Below are 22696 nucleotides of genomic sequence, written 5' to 3'. Positions count from 1 at the left end.
AGACAAGGACTGAAGTAGTGATGCTACTGAGCTATTCACACCGCCCAGTTTCAGGAAGGTTCTGTACATGCCTGCATCAGGAGACTATGCTCTTTGATATATCTATGGCAGGAGATGAAAGATGAGTTATTTCAGCTCTACAATTCAGGGTTAACAATTTGGGTTGCCCAGTCTGGGTTTCTGTGTCAAATTCCACTATGAAGGAATCTTTTTGTTCACCACAGTGCATTACCTCCAAATTTAGGTACTGAAGTTACATATCTAATTTTAGGTGTTTGGGCATCAACTGCATTTGCAAAGAAACAGAAACAGTTCCATAGTTTTAACGTAATTAGTGATACCACTTTGCATTGGAAACACTGTAATTGTTCTTCTCAGTAATAGAGATGTCACCCAGTACGGTTTGAAATCATAGCTTTTAAGCATACTAGGGATCATAGAGATCACTCAGAAGAATTATATGGTATCTCTTTGTTTTGTGTTAACCTGCATTTATGCTTTGAATTATCACACTCTGAAAATCAAATGCCTGCAAATCAGAACACTGATAGCTTATATCAGGGAAATTATACTTACAATATATGCTGAGATAACAGATAGTGTGTTTCCCAAAGCTTATTTTTACCATTCTCAGATATACGAGATAAACACTAGTATATTGTATGACTTAAACGTCAGTTTCCATCACATAGATTACATAGAGTGTACTAAAATCTGTTGGTTTTGGCATTATATAGAAAATTTTGCTGGAGATAACTAACTGTGAGTCGGAATATATATTTTTATCTGTCACAAAGTAATCTAGAACAATGCAAAGGCAAAGCTTAATGCTAGATTATTCAAGCTATGCATTCTAAGCAAGAATGAACAATAGAACAAGCACGCTACCTGACTGTCTGGACTACAGTATATCAAAAGATGGTGTGTGAATACATCCCTATGACGTGCCTTTGTTTTTTGCCCTGATTGTCATGCCATAAGTAAAAAATATAGTAATGTTCCTTTCTAAAATTAGAGATTCTTTTGTATAATGTGATCCTGAGACTAGGGATCAGGGCAGTAGGTGAATTAATAGAACAGCAAAGGTTCTCCTTCCCATTTGTGTAAAATATTGTATATAGTCTTTATTTCAGTCATCCTCCTGTAGCACTGCATGAGATAAGGATTCCTTGTAGCTTCAGTGAACTCTGGGGAGGGTAAATGTCATGATAACCTGTAGAGATATAATGTCTTCTGACACATTTGCTTAACACAAATGTAACAAAGCTGTATAAATTTCAAAACAAATGTAATATATGCTTCCTTTTGCCTTCCATATCTGCTTATCTAAACCTCTAGATTTTGATTAGTGAATTATGAAAACAATTATCCATTGCCATCATCTGAAAATGTTAATCATGTCAAAGGCAGTGATAAAATGTGTAGAGCTGCAATAGAAGAGGAAATGGGCATCTTACTGTATATCCTATGAAATACAGTATTTAAAATAATTCTTTTATTGATCAGTGATACCAGAAGTAACCTCCCAAAGACTGGAGAGAGGCCTGTCATATCACACAGAGATGTTATGCTAAAAGACTAACTGTACTTTGTTTTCTTTCTGGCTTTTGAGAACACTGTAGAAGTGAGAACACTTTTTTGGGAATACTGTTTGTTTTCTTTCGGTTTCTTTTGTTTGGTTTTTGGTTTGGTCGTCCCCTGTCGTGTGTCCCCCCCCCCCCCGAAAAAAAGGCAATTAAGGCAATTGTTAATTACTTGCTTTTAAATTCCCCATGAGACTTCTGTTGCAATACCCTTTGTTATTCACCGTATCTTGCTTAGAACTCATCGATTACTGTGAAGTCTGCTACTGCATCTCCATTTCTTAATACTTTCCAGCAGCTCCACATACGTTTAATGCAAATTGAAATAAATGTATTAAAATTACAACTCATGCTGCAGCTGATGGAAATCTAAGGGAAATCTTATGCTAGTTACCAGCTTTTCACAAATGTGAAAATTGTAGGTTAAATAAGAAAAAGTGGTGAGTAACTTCTCAGTCAGTGTGAGGGTTGTTTTATGGGAATCAGATAGCCTTCAGCAAATTGAAGTACTGATTTTTTAGGAAGGGAGGTCTCAGCTCAAATAATTTTTCTCTTCTGTAGTTTACACTTTTGCCTATTGTTAATTCATTCCAGAATGGTCAATTAAGCAGGAGTAGTAGTGGCTTTAGGTAAATGTCTTAGTGGCATAAATAGTCCCAGCCTGTTTCTCCAAGCACCTAACTCATCCAGTTCATTGTTTTGTTAAGTCATTCTGCTCATCCATCACTCTGAAAGTGGCATAACCTCTTAACTCACCGAAACACATATGATTTACTGATTTGCAGGTGGGATTTAGGCATTTTGATCAGCAAGGTTCTCTGAAGGAAATCCAGTCCTTGTGACAATGTTTTAGTCGCATGAGTGCTATTCAATGGTGGTAGTTCAAGGACAGCATGCTGTAAAAGTAAAAATATGACTGATACTCAACAGAGCTTTTTTTTCCAGTAACTATTCCAACTGCTTCGTTCAAAGTCACCTTTAGAAAATAGCATTTACTGACTCTCTCTGCTTCTTAACCCAACTCCTAACAATGCTGTTGTAATTCACTTTTTTCTTATATAAATGAGGATAAATGTGTGCACATTACACTTGTATAAATTCAAAACACTACCCAACAACTTGCAGAAGATATGATTATGAAGTTCTTTACCAGAAAGCAGTGCTGCCACACATTCTTCCCATCACTGTCTTCCCAGCGCAGTAAGTCTCTTTTGCCTAATTCACAGGTGACCTTTGAACAAACAGCCTGAACAGATATTTATGTTAACATATTTCTGTAGTGCGACTCAGATCTCACAAAACTACCACTTTATTCCTCTTACTTGAAGAGACAAATAAACCTGTCAGCTGTGTTTGGCTTTCTCTTTGATGTTTGATGTTCACTCATTTAATTTCTCAGACTTTTTTCCTCTTTTCCTCATTGCATTTTACAAGCATCTGTATTTAATTTATGTGTCCATGTTATCCTTGTGGTTCAGATTCCCGTCATCACTAATGAACTTTGTATAATCCATGTTTGTAACAAGCCTATAGAAGCCCTTCCTGTTATCTTTCACATGCCTGGCCAGACTCAATTCTATCTGGATCTTATCTTTCCAGACCTGATCCCTAGCTTCCCGGACAATGTCTCTGTATTCTTCCCAGGCTGCCTGTCCTCGCTTCCACCTTCTATAAGCTTCTTTTTTCTTTCTAAGTTTTCTTAGCAACTCCTTATCCATCCATGGAAGCCTCCTGGCCTTCTTGCCCCACCTCCTTTTTGTTGGGACACAACACTCCCGAGCTTGGAGTGGGTGATCCTTGAATATCAACCAGTATTCCCTCCCTTCCTTCTAGGGCTTTATCCCATGGAATATAAATTGGACATCTTAAAATCAGGAGATCTGATACATTCATACAACTTTCTTTTTAAACTCCAAAAGCCTTTTGTAGAGTTAATATTTTCTTCAATGAATGTTTAGATAATGCAGAAGTCCCAGAGGACATGAAGGAAACTGAAGGATGGAAAGAAAAGTAGCAGTGAACCAAGATGTTATAAAGAATAACTTGTAGGTCTGTCAAGCAGCCATTGATAGGGGAAAGAACAATAAAAAAAAAGAAATTAAGCAGGGTGAAGGAGGCAACAGCAGCTGATACTGATTATGGAAAATATTAGTAAATAAACTGGATCATTTTTAAAAATATGTTCATTAATTTGTTTGCTAAAGGTAATAGTGTCGATGCATATGACACATCTCTGTAGGGTGTTTGTCTTATTTTTACATGGCATCTTGGTTACTACATTATAATGACAGAAAGCTAGCAAAGTAGTCATAAAATGGATGGAAAAGTGGTTACAAGACAGGATTCAAAATTGGAAAACATCACTGAGGAGGTTTTACAGACAACATACAAGTTCATTTACATTATATTATCCACCTGCTAGGTGCTTGAAGTACATGGGGTGGGGACTTCTTCACCCTTATTGCTTTTTATTACACTCAATTTTGTGTTACTCTTGTATCTACATTTACCTGTTGAAGGTTCTTTTCGATTTTAGTGATGGGTTTAATTTAACACCCAGCACAATAACAGCAAGGTAAATGGAGATGTTTAAATTCCCCCTGCAAAACCAGAGGAGTCCAAGACCGCCTTTTCTGTAACAAAGCTTTCATTAGCACTTGACAATGAGATTCTGCAATGGCTCCAGCTCTCAGTGGAATAGCTGGTGCTGGCATGGGAGAGCAGGAGACTGCCAAAAGCTTCTGTGTGGCTTGGCACCTGCAAAGTGGCTGTCAGTTTACTTACGTCCCTAATCTGACAGTCACTAAAAATAGTTCAGGTAGCTGCTTTCTGCTGATGAAGAAATCATGTTCCTCTGGATACTTACGTTAGGAGGGAAGAGAACAATTAGTGAATTCTGGTTTATTTACTTCCAAGTTTACAGTTAAGATTATATAGGAGAGCTTTCACATTTGTTCCAGTTTCTTGAAAAATACTGAAGCATCACAGGGGAAGGAAGACTGCACAGTGTGGAACCTGAAAATACTGAACGTATTTTGCTTGTGAAATGGCATTTACGGCATGACTTTAAAATGACTGAAGTTTAAGCACACAGTTATTTCTGTCTTAATAGTAACTAATGCACTTTTTTTTACAGCCAGCAATCAGCTGAAGACCTTGCAAGAGTACCTGCTAATTCTACCAGCAATATCTTGAATAGACTATTGCTCAGTTATGATCCCAGGATAAGGCCTAATTTCAAAGGTTAGTCAGATATTTTAGCCTTTGTTTTAATCTTTGAAATTTAACTTTTGCTCTTTTTACACATAGAAAATTAATATAGTGATAATATTCACAACCTAAATTTCTGTTTGTATGGTAGGTTTTGTTTGTTTTGGTTTTTTTCTTTTTAATGGAAATTTCCCTAGATAGTGTGAAACTGCAGAAGATATTTACCCTTATAAGCTAAAAGGTAAGTGTTAGGATTTCATATGTGTATGATTCTTTATTATTACTAATACTATTACTATTATTTTATAAAAGGCTTTTTAAAATTAGAATTAGGTTTCATGGAATAAGTTTTTAAAATGTCTTTTGACCCCTACATTTTAGTTAGACTTTAGTAATATCTCACATTTTCAGTACTTTAAAACTGTAAAAATATTATCAAAATTCTCTATAGACATTCTTTAAGATGGCTTTATAAAAATGGGGATCAGCAGTATCACTATCTGGAAACCATACTGCTACTAAATCCTTTAAAGATATGTTAGTAATACAGGTTACACACTTTGGGATTTCAAATAGGTAATGAATTTAAACACATTCTTTGCCTTTAAAACATCTCCCTGGTAGTCAGATGTTGTAGGAATCTTCTGTGTAGGAAAATGTGACTTCCTTACATAGGCAGAAAAGGTTGGAATACATATTCCCTGCAAAGCCTCTAATAACTCCTACAGCTGTAAGTTTCACTTTCCAGGAATTAGATTATTTCCCTGCTGGAAAAAGACACAGACCATTTTATTACATTACGGACACTGCAGTTTACATAAATCGGTCCTTTCAGTTTAAAACTTCCATTTAATTATGTGTGCATTAAGAGATATTTTAACATGTGTATCAATAGTATGGGACATTTGGTAATCCATAATCTTTACTGTGCTTCTGAAGAGACCATTTTCAGATGTTCTGTTTAACTAAGTTTTCTGAATGTATTAGACTCAGTTCCCAGCAAGTGCCTTCTTTCTTACTCTCTGTAGAATCATTTATGTTTTCAGCACTGAGCCTTGTCACAGAGAATAAACATCCAGCCTTTGCTCTACCTGTTCCTCAGCACGATCAGCTTGTAATCACAAAGCATGCTGCAGATTTCCTTATATTTTTGATAACCCTGCTGGCAGTCTGTAAGAATCAAGACAGAAGGAAAAGGAAGGACATTCAACTTTAGCTCACAGGGAAGTGTAAGGAAAAGAACATTTTCTGACAAGTGGTTTGCTCATGTTAAAATGTTCCTCACACATGGCTGATTTTCTTGGTGGGCACTTCCTATTCGAATCTGGAAGAGATAATACACTCTTGGCTACCCATGATGTGGTGGGTGCTCTGTTACACACATCAGGCAAGTATTATGTTTATTGCATAATCAAAAGCACCACACTTAACTGGTCTGATTTAAAAGAAAAAAACCCCAACAAACTGGTTTAACAAAAAAAGTGAAATGTTATCTTAGTGATCTTCTGGCGAACCAAGAGAACGAGGTTGAATTTATGTATTTAATGTACACCAAAATATTTTATGCAGACAAGCAAACGATTAAATGAGGCACAAATTACTTTGTACTGTATTTGCTCACTCTGTCAAAATAGCCTTCATATATTCTTATATCTCTTTTGTTGCTGAAATTAGGAAGAAACCCACTGAATTAAGTATTTGCAACAGTGGAAATGAGATCAGATACATGCATCTAGTGCACATACTGACACTCAACGTATAGGTGCTAAATAAAACTAGTGGGCCATAATTAGTTCTCACAACCATCAGGCCTCTTCTTCTTGCTTCATGATAACTCTCTGTTAACACCAGATTAAATGACTGCCAGTCAGTTCCCTCAGGGTGATGGAGGGCAGATGTAGCAGCTGTCACACCATCCCTCTTCAACTACAGGAATCCTGGCCGTGGAAAAGAGGAAAAAATCCAGGCCATCTTAGTATCTTCACAGCTGCTGGCTTCTAGATTTTTTTCTTGGCAAATTGGTAACCATTGTAAAATGGAGCAGCTTTCCAGCTCTCTTGCACCAAGGCTAGATAGCTGTGAAAGCTGAATGAAACAATTTCTATCTCTCTGTATTCATACTTCACAGTTACGTACGTGACTTGCACAAAGAAGTAGCCTCTTACCATATAGGTAAATATCTCATCATAAATCATAAACAGGTAATTTGGGATGATAGATCATCATTATGACCTTGACACTTAAAAGTGTCTACTGCTAGAAATGGGAATTGCCTCTATCCATTATACTGTGTGCAAAAGCAATAGCGGATTGTGCATTCTGTGGTAACAGAAAATTGTGGAATTTGAAAATTATTCAGATTTATGACCTGAGAAATGCTTTAATCTTAACACTCTGGACTGAGGTTTTTTTTTCCTGTTTTCTTATCACTAGGTTGAAAAGAGTTTCTGTGATTTCTATTGGCTTTCGATGGAAATAGATTAAACCACAGCTTTTGAAAACTGCGTATATACTAACTTGAAAAGATAAAGTTGTATGGCCAACATTTCACATTGTGATATCGGTATAAAGGAGCTTTAAATGAACATACCTTTACTGGACTAGTTCACTAGAAATCTTTTTCTTTCTTCTTTCTTTCTTTCTTTCTTTCTTTCTTTCTTTCTTTCTTTCTTTCTTTCTTTCTTTCTTTCTTTCTTTCTTTCTTTCTTTCTTTTTTTTTTTAAAGGAATTCCAGTTGATGTTGCAGTCAATATCTTCATTAACAGCTTTGGGTCAATTCAAGAGACAACTATGGTAAGACTGAAATTAAATTATTATAGCACACATGGAGATTTTCTCATTAAATTAAATTTCAGACTGAGGATTATGAACTATAAAGTAGAAATGATTGTTATGACTGTAGACCCTGAAAACTGAGTTAATGGGGTTAGTGATAAACTCACTGTGCTTTATGCCATAAACCTATTAATCTATTTCACTCCATATTTGTCCACAGATTGTTACAGCTTTTAGGATCTGATGTACATGAAAAGACATGCAAGGTTTCTAAGATGCAAGAAATACACTTATTTCCATAAGTTATTAAGTGCAGGGGGAGAACACATTTGGTAGTATTAAGTAAGTAATCTTCCTGACAGTTAATATATAGGTTGCTTAGTGCTAAAGAAAGTTGCTAAAGAAAATAATGGGTCTGTGTATGAGAGAAAAAGAACATACATGCATAAGGCTGAAGCATACAAGTTCTCTGTTTCATGTAGATCTGAGGATAGAAGTAAATCATGGAGGAATAGAAGGACAAGGACTAAAAGAGTAGACCGTCAATGGCCATACTCTTACTTCCATTTATTTACCATGTGAGAGAGAGAAACCGAGGAGTGAAGATTCTAAAAATGTGTTTTCAGTTCAGCCAGAAAATTTCAGCATGTCAATAACAGCACCAAATAATCCTCATTTTATAGTTTTGACTATTTTTGTTTCTTTAGGAAATAAAATCTATTTCAAAATAAATCATTTCAGCAAAACCCTTCCCAATATTTTGGGACTTGAAGATCTCTTTTGCAATGGTATTTCCAATAAACACTGTAAAAAATATTGCCCAGAAAGTTGCATTTGATTGTTGAAGATGTTCTGACCTGATCAGGGCTTTTCTTTTGTGTAGAAAAGAAGGGAGTACACTATGTCTTGTCAGCATGTGGGAAGCTACAGCCAGGACCTGCACTCAGAGTGGGAGTTCTGAGGTGCTCCCTCAGCATCCCATTTAGAAATAACTTTGGTGATCTGCTTCATCCAAAGCATTGAGGCGGTTCTCAAAATCAAGCTACTTTTTTAAATGCTGTGAATAAGGCAGCATTCCTACTCATAATGGCACAGAAGCAATAAACCACAATACAGTTAATAACTAATAAAACACCTTTTGTTGCTGGTGGAAGTAAGTACCCACTTAAAATTCAGAACCAGCTTATGATACCCTATATGACATTTCAGTAGGACTGTGGAGCTGCTCAAAGTTAAACATACGTGATGGCTGAAACAGCTTTTGAACTGCTTGACCAGAAATTTCTGTTTCTTTAACTAGGAACGAATAAAGATTTAGATGTGATTGCAAATGATAGTAAGTCAACCAATGACATTAGTGAGAAGTGATATTAAAACAAAGAATGTAAGTGTGCTGAAGATGCCCTAAGATTTATATCTGAAAACTAAAAGGGGACGGAAGTTTAAAGAGGGGCAACGAGGAAGAGCAGGAAAGTAGGAGTGAGATAAGTGTCTAAGATGGCAGGTATATTAGGCCAGATGGCTCTTTCAAGTTTCTGAAATTTATTGCATGCTTTAAAAAGTGACTTTTACAGAGGCTTTTTTACAATTCACCCAGATCCAAATAGTAACAAAACATGAATGTAAGGGGTGTGCTTCCCCCCCTCAAAATTAGGTATGCTCTCTACGGTAATGTATGCATGCCTGTCTGTGAATTCCTGATATGGTCACTCACAAGTTTACTACCATGTTCTGTAAGAGAAGTCATGCTCTCCTCCATATTTCAGAACTTCAGACAGCATCCTTACTTTAATTTATGCTTTTATTTAGATTTCTACATCCAGCTGATCACTATGATAGCTAAGCATGTTTATGTGAAGTTTGGATTACTTCTTGGCTGCCTCAGTGTATCATGGAAAGCACTGGCAAAAGAAATGATCTATCTGTTCTTCCTTAGATCACTGGAGAAACTGCCTGCTGCAGTGGACATTCAGGAACCACTGCTGTCTTGGGGATAGGCTGGTACTTGCCATCAGATTGTCTGGCTAATGCACCAGAGAGTAGAAGCAAGTCTGTTAGACTACAAAAATCTTGTACTTCTAGAATCATGAGAAAAGTGTTTCCTAGAGCTAAGGCACTGTATCTGTGAAGGACCAGCAGGGCCTCTTGCATTCAGGAGAGACATTTGCAGGCAGTAACAGAACTACTGAAAAAGGTTCATCAGTGTTGGAGAAGAGAGGGGCTGTCTCCAGTGCTGGTGTGAATCATGAGGAATATTGATTCCTTGACAGTCTCTAAAGCTACCAGAAGCTACTAAACTGGTTGGAGTTATATCATTACTGATACCAAAATCTGTGAAATCATATATTTCCAAGTATTTCTGTTGATGAAGTATCGTGATGATTCTTGACTCTGTAGCCACTTCTGGCTGTGATAGCTGAATTCATACATTTTCAAAAAAATCTAGGTGGGAGTAGAGCATCTTGGTTTAGCCATGCTAAAGGGATGATTCACTTTTTTTGGGTGATGGAAGGGTGGGGAAAAAATATCCATTGGTTCCAGGTGATTGGCAGTGAAGTGGTGGTAGAAGGTCCAACAAACAATGTGTAGGGTGCCAGTGAGAAAAAGCCACTCAGCATTCTGATCTCCTGTTGTTCAGAAGGGTTTCAAAAGAGATGCAGAAGGAGATATCTTCAACAAGATGTCCTTTACCCCACTCTTAAACCCCTCTCTGGGCTTAATGTCTGGAACTTCTAACTAGTCAGCACACTCCCACAGCGTCCCTTGCTTTGAATCATGGTGGCTGGTTCTGATGGTTCCTCACATATTTCAGGAACCCAAAAAATTATTTTCAATTATGTTTTTTGCGTGCTGTGCTTCTGGCCCCATGCTGATTGCATTCTTAGCTATGCAGTTGGCTTATCCTCAACAAAAAAGGGTCGAGATTACCTCCCACTGAGGTAGGACTTACTTATTTTTTAGGAGAGAAAGCATTGACAAGTTTGAAATAATATTGGTTTGAACCAAGGTAGGACCTGTAGTGTGGATCCTATGGCCAGAATCCTGTATTACTTTAATCAAAAGAAACTGGAGGGCACATATTTGCTCAGTGTCTAGAAATGGTAGTGTTCATGTTATGTCATTGAATACTTGAGAGAATAGAGATGTTTTCACACACCTATCAAACAAGTTACCTGGAAAAACTAAACAAAAATTAGTTAACTACAGAGAAAATAAGGATTTGTACAGCTAAAATGGAGAAGAGCTTATAGCAGAGCTGCTACCTTCCAGTAAGCTCCCTTTATCTTGACTAACTTGTTTCCTTCTTGCTCATTAGACTGCTTGTCTAGGATCCTCTGCTTCTGATTTTGCAGATGTTTTTTTAGGCTGCAGATTTGTGGGATAATATGGTGATTATGTCACGTTTAGAAACTGTTATAGTCTGCATGGCTAGTATAAGATTCCTGGGGATAAATCCTTTCTGGGATAAATACCTGCAGGACTATAGTATTTTAGCTGTGTTGATGATCTGACCCTCTGTCTACAGAATCTGTATTCAAGTTTGTACTTTCGGTGTAACCTTTTGTCACTGACTCAACTCACAAAACACCACTTCCTCCTTCTCCTTTACTTTAAAACCTTGCAGAAGGGTCTTTATGTATATAAAGGAAAATTTATTTTCCTTATTTGAATCTTAAAAATGGCATTTTCTACTCTATTAAAAGACAGTACTGTTATGCTTCCTTTCTTTGTATGAGTGCAGTTCATGTAGAAAAAGCCTCTCATGATCTTCTATGTGCTCCACTTTGCAGAGAGAGATCTATTGGCTATGCCCAGTTTCTGGCCTGAGGAGCTTTTCTGGCCACATGTCCACTGTTTAGTAGGTTGAATTTGAAATATTTCCTAGAATGCCTCACTTTTAAACCTCCCTGAAAACAACTTGCCTTCTGTTGGAGCTTAATGGGAAAACAAAGCCCTGTAGAATACTTCTCTGATTCTTTTTACTTGCCAGGTCCTCCTAGCAATAATGCTGATGAATCTCTTTCATTCCCCACCTCTAGTTTCAGGCTTTTTGGTTACTATTTGACCTTTATTATAAAATGCCGATTATTCTGCAATATTCAAGGAATGTTTGTAAAATGTATAGGAAGAAGACCATCTGCTTCATGCAGACCACTTCTTCAGTCCCTGTTGAACCTAATTGTACTGCACATACTGAATCTTAGAATTCATTGCCCAAATTTGAGACAACCAGTTGCAGGCATCTTTTAAAATAGATTTATGCCAGATACTAGTCTATACTGCTGCCAGATGAGGTATTAGTTCATATTCTTCCAAGAAGAAGCCCTTCTGCACATCTTTGGCTAGCCACAGTTTTGTATCCTGACATCTCTTTGCTTCCTTCTGCATTTTCTGTGTTGCCTCAGGTATGTGGCAGGTCTGAACCTACCTATTTAAAGTTAAGGGGATTTTTCTTCTATTGACTTGAATTGGAACAAAATCAAGCTCTTAAAACGTTACAACATCCCATTGTTTGGTATGTTTAAGTTCATGTGTAATAAAGCAAGGAAGAAAATAAAATAGCATCTACCTGATCTTACTTCCAATTGTTATTTTGCCAGTGAATTCTGCTTTTCAGTGATGTAAACATCTCATTCATCTGAATGGGTAAGCTGATGGCAAGTGTTGGACACTGCTTATCATTTGCCTATGGCTTGGAGAAGGCATCTTATTTTGTTAAAATTGGGGTAATGCACTTGTTTATGGGGAAATTAATTTTGGTGTGATGAATAGTAATGCTTGTGAGCACTCACAGTATGCAGTATTTATCTCATATGGTTTAAAGTAATTGTTTTCACTGAGACAAGAACTGCACATGGAATGGGAACTTCAGCAAGAAGCAAGTAAAGTAAATTTTCAATTATATACATGTAATTGAAAATACACTTTCTGAGATAGTTACCTGAATTCCCTCCTTTTCTGGAGTTTTGCTATGAGAGACTTCCAGTACAAAGTCACTTCATATTAACTGTTGTTTTATGCTTCATCTTTACTTTGACAAGATAATATAGGTCTTTGTATAAATAAGAGCCAGACTACATATATTTTTTCAAAACCAGACTGCCAGCAAGTAACATATCTCTAAGAACCATACATAATAAATACTGCTTCAGTTCTTTCTACTTGGTTTTGATATTTTGCTTTTCTTTACAATGCCATAAGGAAAAATATTAAACAGTACAGTGTAATAAATAAATACCTGGGCTGATCTGACTGGTGGACTGAACGTGGGAAAGTGGGCACTGTATTCTGAGTAACAGGGTAAATCATCAGGGTAATTTATTCTGCATGAGATCTTAGACAAGTGAATTCCTTCCTGTTGAAGTTAGCATGCCTGTCTCAACATGGCACTTGTGTTGGACTGTAAACATGTACATTGTAGTAAGTATAGCAGATGAGAACTCACATTGTGTCAACAGAAAAATGTGTAAGAGGTCATTAACATGTAAAATAAACAACTTCATAAAATTATCTTGATATGCAGAATCCGTTGACAAACCAAAAATATGTTGAGAACCTTCACTCACAGATTTCTAACATTTTGCTGTAAATGTAAAGCAGTAGTACTGTTTTCACTGCTCTAAAGGGCACAGCCTTTATGTCGGGATGCTTTGTACCTAATAACAGTTCTGAGAAAACAGAAGACACCATAGAAGACAACTGGGAAGACTGCAAATAGAAGTTATCTTACATACAGAATTTTGGTTTATTTGTGGGACTTATTTTATTTCATCAATACCTTTATTCCTTTTCTGTATGTGATCTGCCTCGTTTACACATACATTAAAAAGAGGTACTGGCTTAAATGTAAATGTAAAAATCAAAAAGACTTAGAGGTAAGATTGATAAAAAAGAAATCATAACTGACATATTGGGTCAGATTTTTCCTTTGGATGCACACAGCTTTCACTAAGGATAGAACACATGCGGGTATCGTTTTGCCCTGAGACACATGCTACTTCAATTCCCAAAAGCAAAATCAGGTTCTCATAGAGCATGGCTCTGCTACTTTCCACCCTTGAGAAGAGTCCTGCAGAATCCAGAAGGAAGTTTTCTCTGTGCGAAGCCTTGATTTTGTCTCTGTTTAAGACCTATTCTTTTTCTACTTTCATACATGCTGCCTCAGTACTTGTGTTGCAAGCTGGTATCAGTTTTCCTCAGTTACCAAAATAGTCCCAAATTACTGTTAGAAAGTCTGAGGCTGTATTCTGGGTGTGTAGCGTAAAATCTGTTATCTACCTGGTCTATTTTCTGCTTTTATAATGTGATATTTTGCCATCAGTGTGCCGCTTAACCAAATGGAGAATAAGCTGGAATTTACACTCACAGGATATCTTTATCGAAGTGGTATTGTGCCTGTTGCCTGCAGCAATTTAGTGTAGTCAAGCTATGGCCTCCCTCTGCCCTGCTGCATGCTTTTCTATATGCCTAGGTAGCAGGGATCTACTATTGAAGGGATGCAAAAATGATTCGGGGGGGGCAATTTGGTTCTTTTTAAAAAGAAAATGATGATATTCAGTGAGAGTGAGAAATAATCTACCTATTTGTAGTAAAACATATTAAACATAACACTTATTAATGTTGTTTGAATAGTGATTACTATCTTTGTGATAGAAAAAATCAGGGCATAAATTGTTTTTCTCTTCAGAGTCCGATAGAATGGTTTTCTTTCTCCATGGGTTTTTGGCTAGACTTTTGGCTAGTCTAATATTTATTTATTCTTCTCATCAGGATTATAGAGTCAACATCTTTCTAAGACAGAAGTGGAATGACCCCAGACTCAAACTGCCCAATGATTGGAGAGGTTCAGATACACTGACAGTGGACCCAACTATGTTTAAATGTCTTTGGAAGCCAGACTTATTCTTTGCAAACGAAAAGAATGCTAACTTCCATGATGTCACACAAGAAAATATCCTTCTTTTTATATTTCGGGATGGAGATGTCCTAGTCAGCATGAGGTATTTTACTGACCTATTTCTATGCTTCTTTTAAGTGAGTTGATATCAGAGATATATGCTGCATTAGACTTAGTAATGTGATGCAGTTTATGACCAATATTTCATATTATATGACAGATTGTAAACAATACTACAATAAACTAAATGTATGTAGAGAAATCAGGTGAGAATGTTTTAAAGCATGTCAGTTGATAGCATAGCAGGTATTAGAAATTTGAAATGTATGTGGGATATCTGAAGTAAAGCCTTCAGCAAAATAATATAATTTGCATATCTCTTGAACTTGAATTTCTACATCAACTGAAGAAAATGGTGGTTACTTACTAATTATATAGGAAAAGGCAGAAATTATAAAATTTCTGAATATAAATGTTTTGTAAAATAATGGGACATAATCTTGATCAAGTTCTATGCCTTACTTGATATAGATTTTTTTTTAGAAGATCCAAAACCATTGTTTAATTTCATTGCAATTAACACATACTTTTTGTGGTTTGATTTGGCTTATCAAAGGTATACAACATGCCATAAAAAGAATCATCCACTGAAATTAGCAAGTTGGTTGATTAAAAGGTATCTCACAGTGAATTACAGATTTGGAGAGTTTATAGACGTAATGATTTGTAGAGGTTAGGCTCAATTTCCTAACAGTGAATTTATTTCCTGGTGCGAACGGGAATATATTGTCTTGATGAGAAAAAATTATTACCCAAATATACTGCAACTTTATGGTTAAGATGGAACCATTCCTTAAATTATGGTTGCATGAGCTGTTTCTTCCTGGAGCAGAAGTGGCTAGAAAAAAAGAAAGAAGATGGGAGAGTCTGGGTTCTTTTTTGTCCATTCCAAATCAGGATGAGAAAACTCAATCTCAAGACTTTTGTCTACAGTGATGGGAAAAGAAAATATATTGGGCAATCAAAGCATTTCATTTGGCTCACTCTGAAGGTCCTGGTTCTGATTTCAGTTGTTTATGTAGCAGGTTTTGAAGTCTGTAGGAATTAGTATTTCAAAACACAAAGTCACTTTCAGCTGAAGAAGAAACTTCCCATTTAAAATAGCAAAGTTTAAATGAAACATTGAAACTTTTTTCAAATATTTTTCCAGGTCACAGCTATTAAAAAATGAGATTATTTCCATCAACAGGTTAGGTCAGAGAATAGTGGATATTGAGTGAATACTAATAGAATATAGATAAAAGGAGATTATAGAGTGTGTGCAGCTTAGCTATGGCACTCCTTGCTGCAGGATGCGGTGCATGATTAAAGTGTACATGGGTTCCAGAAAGCAACTGGAAGCAAAGCAGCTTATCAGAGGGAAAAAAATCTGCCATCTACTGTTTATGTGGCAGCTCACACTGTTTTTAAATTCTGTCTCTGTATTTTCAGATTGTCTATTACTCTGTCATGCCCTTTGGATTTGACCTTGTTTCCTATGGATACACAGCGCTGCAAGATGCAATTGGAAAGCTGTAAGTAAATCAATCTGTGCATAAAAACAGTTGCCTTCTAGGCATGTCTGAGAATCAAACAAAAAATTATCAATTCTGTATTGTTCATGTCAACATTAATGGATCTTGAAAATAATCTTCACTAGTTCCTACCAACATACATTTCTCTATCAAAAAAGTTTCTTACAGTTATGGCACCATGCACTCTGTTTTTAGATTTTTCTATCAAGCATAGTGACAACTGGTGAGTTTTATAGAAACCCTTACAATAAACTTAGTAAAATGGAAACACACATCATTTGGAAAAAAGAATCTGTGGTTTCCCAAGTAGTTTTAACTTCCATAACCTGTGCTGCTCTGTAGGTTGTTTGGGACCAATTTATCCCCTTGCACTGAGGATGCATGATATTGTTTGAAACTCTTTTGATATGGTACTGAAGGAAAAGTATTTGATGCCAATGCATTCCGAGCACTTAGTGTGAAACCTTTTGAAAGTGTTGTAGATATAGTCAGGTATCTCTCCTTTACCAATCTGGTCTCCAGGTGATTTGATCTTACAAAGAGGCAGCGAGGTGTCATCTGTGAAGGGCTTCATGCCATGCTGGAAGTTGCAGCCAAAATGTTTCTGAAAACCATCTTTTTTCTGCACCCAAGTACAAGGGTGCTTAAACAAGTGCAGCCTTTTCCCAGCACTGATCTCTGATGATCCCACTTTCATGGTAATTCTGTTTCCCTGAGTAAGGACAAATGTTGAGCAGAGAGAAAGAAGGTGGCTTGCTCCAGCCCATTCCTGCTATAATACAAAAACTTTGTTGAGTTGTTAATCCACCAATTCTGATGGGGAAGGGGAGGCTAGGGAGGGGAAGACAAATGTGAAGAAAGAGGAAGTTTAATCAAAGCTGAGCAGGGCATCCCAGTAGGAACAAGGGTAATAATAATGATATCAGAGCTTTACAATTTAGTTTTTGATTGCCAGCATTTACCTTTAGAATTGTAGTATGCCTGTAGTAGTTTATCCCATCACTAATATGTATATACATTAGCTGAAGTAAACTCTTCTGGTAAACACAAGTAAGTTTGGGGTTAAACTGGAATTAGACATAATACTAGTGGAAGAATTACTCATAAAAAAAATCTCAATAGCTTTATTTAAACAACTGTACTGTCTCTCTCCATGATAAATTGATATATTCAAGTTCAGGTGGACTTTCTTCCTTTAGAAACGCAATGTGCACTAAACTTTCTTCTACCTTTTAATTCAGTTGTCAAAAGTAAGAATTTTGTCAAAAGTGAGAACCCTCCAGTTCCAACAGTGCTTTCCCTGTTAGCCATTGGCAGTTTTATTTTACTTAATTCCAAATCAATATTTTGTTTCTAGTTGCTAGATTTTCAAAACAAAAAAGGCCACCACCAGCTTTTACTAGGCTTTTCTCTCATCTGCAGTTATGATCTCCAATTCTACACATTCCGTATAGACAAAATTTTCACTGTCCAGTAATTGTTATCATAAAGGATCTTGGCAGTCTTGTGATTTGGTGTATGTTATAAGGGGGTGAGACTGACTCTATGAATGAAGAATTAAAACAATGAGTTATATTTTTTTGTATTACCTGCCATCATGGAGCTTTGAGACACTGTGATTTTTATTAAGTTTTTCTGAGTCTTAGAGAAGCTTATGAACATTTCACCTTTTTTCATCACAGCTGTTTTTCAAAGGTTAAAAAACCCCAACTGTCTAATGCCTCCAGGAAAAGAATGGTTCTTTAAACTTTTTTTCAGAGACTGAAATGCAAAATGCTGCATTCCAACTCCATCTTCTTCATGTTTCCCCATATTTGTTTCCATTTAACACACATTATCTCTGTTTGAATTAATTTAATCCTTAATAACAGAAGGTAGCAGAATAAAATACGTGTAAAAATACGTTATTATTTTATCCATATTTAATCAATATTGCTTTATGCTTGAACACTGTGATCTAACTTTCACTACCTTTCACTTGGTAGTGTTGTATATATCATGATTTAGACACTCAGATGTATGCTGAAGTCTGTCCATACTCAGGAGATGATGAAGGCACTGAATTGATTTCAGTGGGACTACACATCTACTTAAATTCGTGATCAAGTATTTCCTGAATGGCAATGCTTTCATGAACCAGGGCCTTTAATCTCAACAACTAAGAAGAAAGGTTGTTTTACACACAAAAAAAGATTCATCACAGTAATTGAGTTGTTAAATTCTTTTGAAGTTACTAGCACTTGTGAGTAATGTTAAAGTTCAGTGTATTTTTCATGCTTTGCTGAAGCAGAGTTTGAATGAGCAGGGAGGCTTCAAAGCTGAGGAGAATAGAGCTTTGCTTTCTTTGTTTAAACTGTAAGCACTGTAACAAACACCTCTGAAAGTAATATTGCTGATAATGTAATGTTCCACCTACCAAGTCCGAATTTAGGCCTACATAAAAAGCCCAGTAGATGATTATTTCATTTTTGTATTTAATTCTTTGAATAAGAAATAGAAAGTAAAAGAGTGAAAGAAATATGATGCTTTTATGCTGTATTTCCTTGCAGAGTTTACCCTGATTGAGATGATTCCTTAAATGACTATTGTTCTTTTGTTCTTGTAGTTGGTTACACAACTGATGACTTACGGTTTATCTGGCAGTCTGGAGATCCTGTACAGCTAGAGAAAATTGCTCTGCCTCAGTTTGATATTAAAAAGGAGGATATCGAATATGGTAACTGTACCAAGTACTATAAAGGCACAGGTAGGTAATAAAAATTTCTTTGGTAAAAAACTTGAAGCTTCCTTCAATTACTGTTTATAGTTAATGGTTAATATTTCAGTTCATGCCTTACATTTCATGGGATAAAATAGATTAACTAACAATTAGTTCATATAGTAGTAACTATCATATGTGATTACTGCAAACTAATTAAAATATAGAAACATCTAGGTTGGAGATTAAATGTTTGTCTTAGTTTTGTTTACATGTCTTGTGTTCTTACTATCACCAAGTTGTTTCTATAGTCCCAATACCCATTTATGCTTGCGTCTGAATTTTCTGAAAGTATATTCACATTGAATTATGCCAGTCACAGCAAAGTAGGATAATTTCGGTTTTCTAGTTCAACTTTTATTACAGAAGTGGATAGTGTTAAAGTATAACTTCAAATGCTTCACCCTGCAGGTTCTTCCTTTCTCTTAAGTGTTGTGGAAAGTCTATCATTATAGAAAGCTGCTTAAAATCCTCAGCCCTGTATTAATTTAATCTTATGATTATTTTCTGAGTGTGGGCACAAATTTATCCAATGGTTTCCATACTTTGGCTTTTAATGAGATAAAAATTATCTCATTAATTTCGAAATAAAAAATATCTCAAAAAATATTTTTTTTCTTTTCTACTTTGACTGATTCCTGCCTATAATTATATCCAAACTACTCACATATTGTGGCAACCGCAAGACTTTATACAAAAACAGAAATCAGCAGGGTGTATTTTAGTGCTTTTGCATCATATGAATAAATCCTCCATTAAAACTCAACAAAGATGGCTGTGGTGCTGTGTCTTCTGAGGATCCTCTCCAAGTTTCTCGTTGACTATTCAGCTGAAGTTGAGGGTCTGTTGCTTGCAGTTGTTCCTAAACTAGATCCCATGTCTGAAGAGAACTCAAGTAACCTTAGCAGATCTCAGAGTTAAGGGATTTAACTTGAAAATGATAATGAAAACTGAAATGGGGCTTGTTTTCTAACTGCAAAATGAGTGAGTTCTTAGCCTAACTCCATAGTTCAGCATGTTAAGTGATTCACCATTTGTAAATAAGAAGAAACTCTCTCTCATTAGGAAAATTCTGCATTTGTGAAAACACAACCAACTGCCAGTGATTGCATTCAAATCTAGATTAGGATATTTCAGAAGCTTGTTTAGCAGTAAGAAATATTTTATTCTTAATTAAACAATGAATTCACTGAAAGAAATAGGCTATGAAGTAGTGAAAAATTAAAGGAATGGATCTTTCAGTTCCCAAATAAAATTCATACAAATGGGAAAATTGGAAAACTTACTTTTCCCCTCTATTTGAGGGGAAAACCAAAATACTTACTCAGAATTGTTTCTTGTTACTGAAGTTATCATGATCATTTTGTGTTTTGCCCTAAATGTAAACATCTAAAAAATCTTAAGATATTTTAGGCATTTTAGAAGCCTTAAAGAAAATAATTGTACACTTTACTATCAAACAGGAGAGAAAATCAGTAGTCTTCTCTCAAGTTTAAGCACCTTGTGACCACAAGTTGCAAGGACACTGTGCTCAGTAAAATGGTCACATTTTGTGTGTGTGAATGTGATTTGAACGTTAAAGGAGGAACAGGAAAGAACCATCAGAGTGGGTGGAGTAACAACATGAAATTTTAAAATTTTATTGCAAATCCTTTTTTGTTTAAAGATTAAGAACATCCATGTTAATCTCATAATCAAGACTGGAATTAATACTTTGTTAATGTGCAGGGAATATTTTAGTATTATGAAGTATTTTTAGAGAGGTTTTTTTCAGTAGTCAGCAGTTGTTTCATTTACTGTAAACTCTTGTATTGAAGGTATTTTAAAAAGCAGGTTGTGCACACATAGTTAAAATTAATTCAGTTAAGGATTGTGTCCGGTAATCAAGAGGCAAATTTTCAAAATTATGGCTTATGGAGGAGATTCCTGCCAATTGCAAAGCACTTAATCTTTACTGCCTATTCACGTCAACTGACATTTTATCATACCTACCTAAGCAGAAAGAGGTTCAACAAATTTGGGGCGACTTTTTGTGGCAAAAAGTTCAATATTTAAATTTGCAAATTGCCTGTTCTTTGTTTATCAATATGTGTGACAGAAGCAAATAGATCCTTTAAAGCTGAATGGTGAGGGCAATAGATACTGTTCTCTGCCTGATGAATGATTATTCAAAGACATACAGAATGCATTCCTGGTCTAAAGCAAACATAATGATTTTGAAGGTCATCCCTCATTTGAAAATAAAACCTAAGAGTATCTGGAAACTATTCAGAAAACATAGAGGGGAAATTTATCAGACAAAAGATCATTGAATAGAACAGAATGAACTACAAAATACCAGTTAGTATAGCCTTTTACACAAGGAAATGTTTCCTTAATTTTGTTGTTTTGGTTATTGTATGCCCAAACAGCACTTTTAAGATGGCTTATCATTTTATGGTGCCTAATTGATAAAATTTAGAAGATAAATAGATATATTTTTGACAGCTTTGCATCAACTTTATTGATAGATTTAGACTAATCTGAATTTTGAAGTTGTTGCAATATAACCCAGGAATGTCTTTTCCTTGTGATAGAATAGTTTATGATGTTGTTTTTGCAATGCCAGTTCTGCTAATTGAATGAAAATATGAACAGAATTTGTTTTCTGGTTATCAGACTTTCTGATCCATCTGTTGCCTCCAGCAAAACCTCTGTTGTGTGCAGCTTTATTTTTTATTGAATTCATCTTAACAGATACCTTGTGAAATATTTGTGTGCTTTAAATCTTTATTTTAAAAGATTTGAGGCAGTATTCCTTTTTTTTCAAAATTTACAGTGTTTTTATAGTCTTTTTTAAAAGACTCTACCAATTTTAGAAGTCTCCTGTACCAGCTTTCAGTACTGGGGGAATATCTGCTTAGAGTCACATTCAGATCACCTCTTTCCATTCTGAACTTTCTACACTAATATTTCTTAATTCCATCTTTTGCACAAATTAATGCTAAGTAGGCTTTTCAGATGAGCTTAAGCTAGTATGACTGCCAGACCCCATTTGTTTTATCTGGACTGCATCTTGAAGCCAGCATCAAGATGAGGGTCCTTTTAACTGCCTGTTACAGATGCGCTATGAAAAGACAGAGGGTGCCTTACAGAGCACAGAGAGTAATATATGCCTCACCACACTTGGTGGTTATACAGGTGTTATGCAGTGTTTTGAACATTGTTTTTTTCCAAATTGAACTCTTTGCCTTTATAAAGAAAATCAAGTCATTGAACTTTTGCTCTTAACTCACATAGAAAAAGGCCTGGAAGATACGGATCAGAAGAGGTCGACCTGCAAAGCACATTAAACATTAATGCATTTATTTCTTTAAAGGTTATTACACTTGTGTAGAAGTAATCTTCACTTTAAGAAGACAAGTTGGATTTTACATGATGGGTGTTTATGCTCCTACACTGCTAATTGTTGTTCTGTCCTGGCTGTCATTTTGGATCAATCCTGATGCAAGTGCTGCAAGAGTCCCACTGGGTAACCTGTGTTTACGCATACTGTCACAATCCACTTTAATGCCATTGAGTCATTCTCAGTTGCTTTGACAACATGACACTGGACACTGAAAGCAACTTCACTTCCATTATCCGCTCATCACTTTCACTGAAACCTCCTCATTCCTAGTCCTGTAAAATCCACCTCCTCACTAAGACTTCACTTGATAATGGTTCCAGTGTTTGTGTAATAAGCACGCTGTCTCTGCTCCTCTCAATCCAGATAAATCTGATCTCATCCACATATGTATGGGTGATGCTGCAGACACTGTGGCAATATACAGTTTATAGGAACTTGAACATTTGAATAAGGAGTTAGAAAGCAGGATAATGAGCAAAGGTCTAAGTAGCTACTTCTTGAAGCAGTTTT

General features: G+C 35.9%; 1 protein-coding gene across 2 annotated transcripts in view; it reads left to right on the top strand.

The window, feature by feature from the left end:
• Positions 1–22696, top strand: part of GLRB (glycine receptor beta) — a 49302-nt gene that overhangs the window by 7370 nt on the left and 19236 nt on the right. For both annotated transcript variants that reach the window (XM_030491482.1, XM_030491483.1), the window contains exons 3-8: positions 4720–4826; positions 7519–7586; positions 14340–14569; positions 15958–16040; positions 18646–18786; positions 22157–22309. In XM_030491482.1, coding sequence (XP_030347342.1) covers positions 4720–4826; positions 7519–7586; positions 14340–14569; positions 15958–16040; positions 18646–18786; positions 22157–22309 — 782 coding nt within the window. The remainder of the gene's footprint in view (positions 1–4719; positions 4827–7518; positions 7587–14339; positions 14570–15957; positions 16041–18645; positions 18787–22156; positions 22310–22696) is intronic.

The sequence above is a fragment of the Strigops habroptila genome, chromosome 7 (genome assembly GCF_004027225.2).
Source record: "Strigops habroptila isolate Jane chromosome 7, bStrHab1.2.pri, whole genome shotgun sequence".
In the NCBI taxonomy this organism is placed as follows: domain Eukaryota; kingdom Metazoa; phylum Chordata; class Aves; order Psittaciformes; family Psittacidae; genus Strigops; species Strigops habroptila.
The sequence above is the reverse complement of the archived record's forward strand: the minus strand, read 5'-3'. Positions and strand labels throughout refer to the sequence as shown.